This window comes from Pyxicephalus adspersus, unplaced genomic scaffold (genome assembly GCF_032062135.1).
Source record: "Pyxicephalus adspersus unplaced genomic scaffold, UCB_Pads_2.0 Sca2119, whole genome shotgun sequence".
Lineage (NCBI taxonomy): Eukaryota > Metazoa > Chordata > Amphibia > Anura > Pyxicephalidae > Pyxicephalus > Pyxicephalus adspersus.
This window is the reverse complement of record NW_027319126.1, coordinates 1-4,557: the sequence shown is the minus strand read 5'-3', so window position 1 is coordinate 4,557 and position 4,557 is coordinate 1. Positions and strand designations below refer to the sequence as shown.

At 35.4% G+C, this 4,557-nt stretch overlaps 1 protein-coding gene across 1 annotated transcript; it reads left to right on the top strand.

Moving 5' to 3' along the window:
• Nucleotides 1-397: 397 nt before the first annotated feature.
• Nucleotides 398-3,898, top strand: LOC140321298 (BBSome complex member BBS7-like; the record flags this gene model as incomplete). The annotated part of the gene is made up of 7 exons (XM_072398108.1): nt 398-573; nt 1,390-1,576; nt 2,045-2,117; nt 2,212-2,228; nt 3,386-3,460; nt 3,549-3,614; nt 3,716-3,898. Coding segments are annotated over 7 exons (777 nt in total), but the record flags the coding sequence as incomplete, so codon positions are not given.
• Between the last annotated feature and the right edge of the window lie 659 nt (nt 3,899-4,557).

Genomic DNA, 4,557 nt, shown 5'->3' with positions numbered 1-4,557 from the left:
ACAAAGAACTGTGGTCTGAGCAATGTCAAATATTCCCGACGCACTTTTGACATTGCTCAGACCGCAGTTCTTTGTCTATCTAAGATTTGTTGTATAAGAGAAATTTTAATCATGTGTTTTGTATAATGTTCATCATTTTATTTGAACAAATAATTGTTTAGAATAAAGTTTTCTATATTCTTTTTATCAATCATTTCCAGCAATTCCCTATCTGTTTTTGTTTTACTTTGTGCTCCTACTATGTGGTCCCAGCTTTTCACACATGATATTGTCTTGCCACCCGTGTCCAGCTTGATCTTCTTAACCGGGAGATCTGCCTGTATTGTCTCGCTTGTGGTCTGATCTGTCTGTGTCATTTCATGATTACAAATATCCTTTTATTTTTATTTATCTTTAGCCTGTTTTTAAGACCTTGCCTGGACAAAAGATATCCAGATTAGAACTTGGAGGTGCCCTTGGATCCGTACAAGAGAAGATATTTGTGTCATCTGGTTCTGAAGTACGTGGTTTTACAAAAAGAGGGAAGCAGTTTCTGTCATTTGAAACTAATCTAACAGAAAGCATCAGAGCAATGTAAGTAGCTTTGACCTTAGTGCTTTTAAATTAGAGATTTTAAAGTGGAACCCAAAATATTATACCAGGATCCTGATAAATGTACTTTTATATGTCTTACATTACTCTTTAAGTGGCAAGCATCCTCAGTGTGCACAGCTCTAACACTCTGAAATTAAGGTAATGATGACACAAACTGGTAAATCAGGTCTAGTTCCTAGTATTGCCTGTAGACTGTCAGTGTATATTACTTATTTACTTACTATGTCTTATTTCACAATGTCTCTGTGTGAAGGTGACACAGTGGTACAGGAGTTGGGCTTTCCTTCCTCATGTCAGAGCTAAAAAAAAAAAAAAAGATGCATATTATGTCAGACCATTCAGACTAGTGTTTGGAGTTGGAAATTTGAGTATCTGGATTAGAATGTAAAGTCACAAATATATATTTAAAATGTGTACTTAACTGTTTGCCTACTTACTTTCATTTTTAGGCTGTGGGCATTGCAAACCAGTATTGATTTGGCTTAAAGAGCTGACGCTCCCTCTCCCAGTGTGTGTGTGTGTGTGTGTGTGTGTGTGTATGAGTGTTCCTGTGCAGAAAATGAAAGGAGTGTAATATTAGGAAAAAAAGAGTGGGGTAAGATCGTAAGTCAGGTTGTTTACAGGTGATTTACTCCAAATCTAAAATCCCAAACTTTCAGTTGTCACAGAAACAGGTTTAAATGTAACAGCAACAGTAAATATCTAATGCATTTAAATACTTGTTCTGGATTTTAGTTTTGATATTTAAATTAGATTGAAGGACACATTTACCACTTTCTATGCTGTCTTTTCTAGGCATATATCTGGTTCTGATCTCTTTTTGTGTGCCAGCTACATTTACAACCACTATTGTGATTGCAAAGACCAACATTACTATTTGTCTGGGGATAAAATTAGTGATGTCCTTTGTCTGCCAGTAGAAAAAATGGAAAGAATAATTCCCATACTAGCATGCCAGGACAGAGTGCTTCGGATTTTAGAGGTAATATTTTTATATTTTTAATATTTGGCTTCCTGCCTATGTATAAGCATTTGAAAACTGAGGAGAATGTTCAGCTGATCTGTCTGGTTAAGGTCAGGAAAGGCTTAGAACTGGAAAAGTGCTCAGATGTTTCACCACTGACTGAATATTTATGTTGCTGAATTGTGACTTTACTGTTCCCCTAACATCCGCTACTGATACACTGAATACAGCTGTGTGGATTGGTCCAAATGCCAGTGGTGCTTTTGGACTTCAAGCTGCTGATGTCACCACACTGAATGCTGCAGAATGAGAGAAGAAATCACTGGGGGGAGTCAGGAGCTTGGACAAAAGGAGAGCCTGATTTCTTCTTGATTCTGTGCCCATGGGCTTTGTGTCCTAAATCTAGTCCTGGCTATAAATGTCTGTAATTATCATCTTTTTATTGCATAGGTTATGTATAAAAATGATTCCCTAATTTTTTTTTAGGGTTCTGATTTAATGTATGAAGTTGAAGTACCTGGTCCACCTTCTGTTTTAGCTTTAAATGGGGGAGATGGAGGTGAGCATGCTTTATAGCTTTTAAATATTAAATGCAGCTACATTTAAAACTACTACCTCCTTATGAATTTCTTTTGTTTTCTAATAATATGCAGTTCCTATTATAGTTACTGTGCATGCGCAAGATCAAGCACCCTTTTTTTATTTATTTTTTTAAGATTGGGCACATGCAGTTTACAGCTTCCTGGGATATTTGACACAAAAGGAGGAGAGGACATTTGTATATATTTGTGATAGGGTATAGGTGCACACAGCAGAGGTACAGATTGCTGCTGTATAACTTTATTGACCAAAAGTCTAATTACCCTGAGAGTATAATTACAACAGCTGCTTTATTACATATATTTGATGATTTCTTTTTGATTGAGGTATATGTAATAAAGAGTTTGGAATTAAAAGTTATCTTTTAAAGTACACCCTTTTTAAAAGATCATTTGGTCCTTCATATGTTCTAAAATTTATTAAATCTAACTTTAGGTGTAAAACACAGACCAGATCCCACCTTCCTTCCTTCTCTTTAATTATTTAACAAATACTATAGATACTGATATATTATTTAAGCTCTGTTTTGGACCTTTGGGATCCCAATAAAATACTGAACATGCTTTATGTAAGTCCACTTTTTAGGTGTGCCAATCCCCTTTGCTAAAAGTATACAAAATGCACTTTTATACATTTTATTAAAAAGTTTTTTTTTCTTTTGAACAATTTCATTAAGAGGGAGGTATAACTAAAAAAGCTGACCCTGTTATTTAAGTGAAAGGTCTGCAATTAACTTACCTTAACAATTTAGGTGGAAAAAAAATGTTAAATGTGTATACATTGGGCCTGATTTATTAAAGCTCTCCAAGGCTGGAGAAGATACACTTTCATCAGTGAAGTTGGGTGATCCAGCAAACCTGAAATGGATTTGGTCCCTGATTGAAAACATTTGCTAACAAATAGCAAATGACTTTTAAGATATCCATTCCAGGTTTGCTGGACCACCCAGATTCACTGACGAAACTGTATCCTCTCTAGCCTTGTGGCCCATTGTGAAAGAATTGTTATAAAAAAAAAAAAAACCCATCCCATGACATAAACCTGTTTTTTTTTATTCTAATGGTTATGAGAGAAGAAAACATTTGTACTTGTACTGCAACCCTTCATTCTAATAACTGCAGTCCTGATAAGAGAACACACTTTTCCTATGTAGCTTTATTGTCATTCTAAATTGTAGTTCCATTAGTTTATTATTATTATTCATTTTTTGAGGTTTTGTGTTCATAGAGTGATGTTCCTGTGGATCTGCTAGATGTGGATAAGAATTCAGCAGTTGTGAGTTTTAGTGGCTGCGAAAGTGAGGTGAGGATGTTTTCATGTAACTACAAGTACTGTTATTTTTTACATGGTTCATAAATCATTGGAATATGTATTTTTTTTTACCTCACAGCCAAATGGAAATTTCCTTCTTGCTACTTATCGTTGTCAGGCTAACACCACCAGATTGGAATTAAAGGTGATTATATATATATATATATATATGTGTTATATTTTCATTTTTCTATTTGTACCCAAAGCTGCTTCAATAACTACTTGTATTGCCATTCTGTCATGCAGATTCGGTCAATCGAAGGGCAGTATGGAACTTTGCAAGCCTATGTAACACCTAGAATTCAACCCAAAACCTGCCAAGTGCGGCGATACCTGATTAAGCCACTGTCTCTACATCAGAGGAGCCATATATTCGATCAAAACAGGTACTCAAATCTAGGCAGGAAAAATGTACATTACATGAAATGACCTTAGCATTATGGCGCAGTAATATGCATGTCAATATTTGTCCTTCTGTTCTCTGCTGCTTGGAAACCTTTTCCTCTGTTCACAATTAGCATTTCGAAGAAGTGGATCTATTTGGTCAATAAATCAATAAAAACTAAAAAAGAAACAACCGTGCATCTCAAGCAGTTTTATTAATTCCTAGAAAACACACCTGCTGCACAGTTGAAAAATAGTACACATTAGGTTTATTTATGTTGGGCCTCATGTGAATGTTGAAGGAAACCTGTAGTAGGAGAATACAGAAACTCCATATGAGAACTTCTTCTCAAATGTATTTTTTGCTGGCTGTCACATTTGTTAGACAATGTTTTCAATTCTGAAACAGATCCATTCCAGGTTTGCTGGATCACCCAGGTTCACTGATGAAAGTGTATCCTCTCCAGCCTTGGAGAGCTTTCATAAATTAGGGCCATTGGAAGAACAAAATTCAAACTTTTTGCCACCCATAGCACAGCTCTGGAGACTAAAGCTGACACAACGAGGTGGGGAATGTGGCAAAGAATATACAAATATTGAGAATATCAGCGTCAATAATTGCTGGTAAAATTTAGGTGGTTCGTGGCATCACTGTGGGTATTTATCTTTGTTACTCTGTTTTTTTTTTTTTTTTTTTTTTTTTT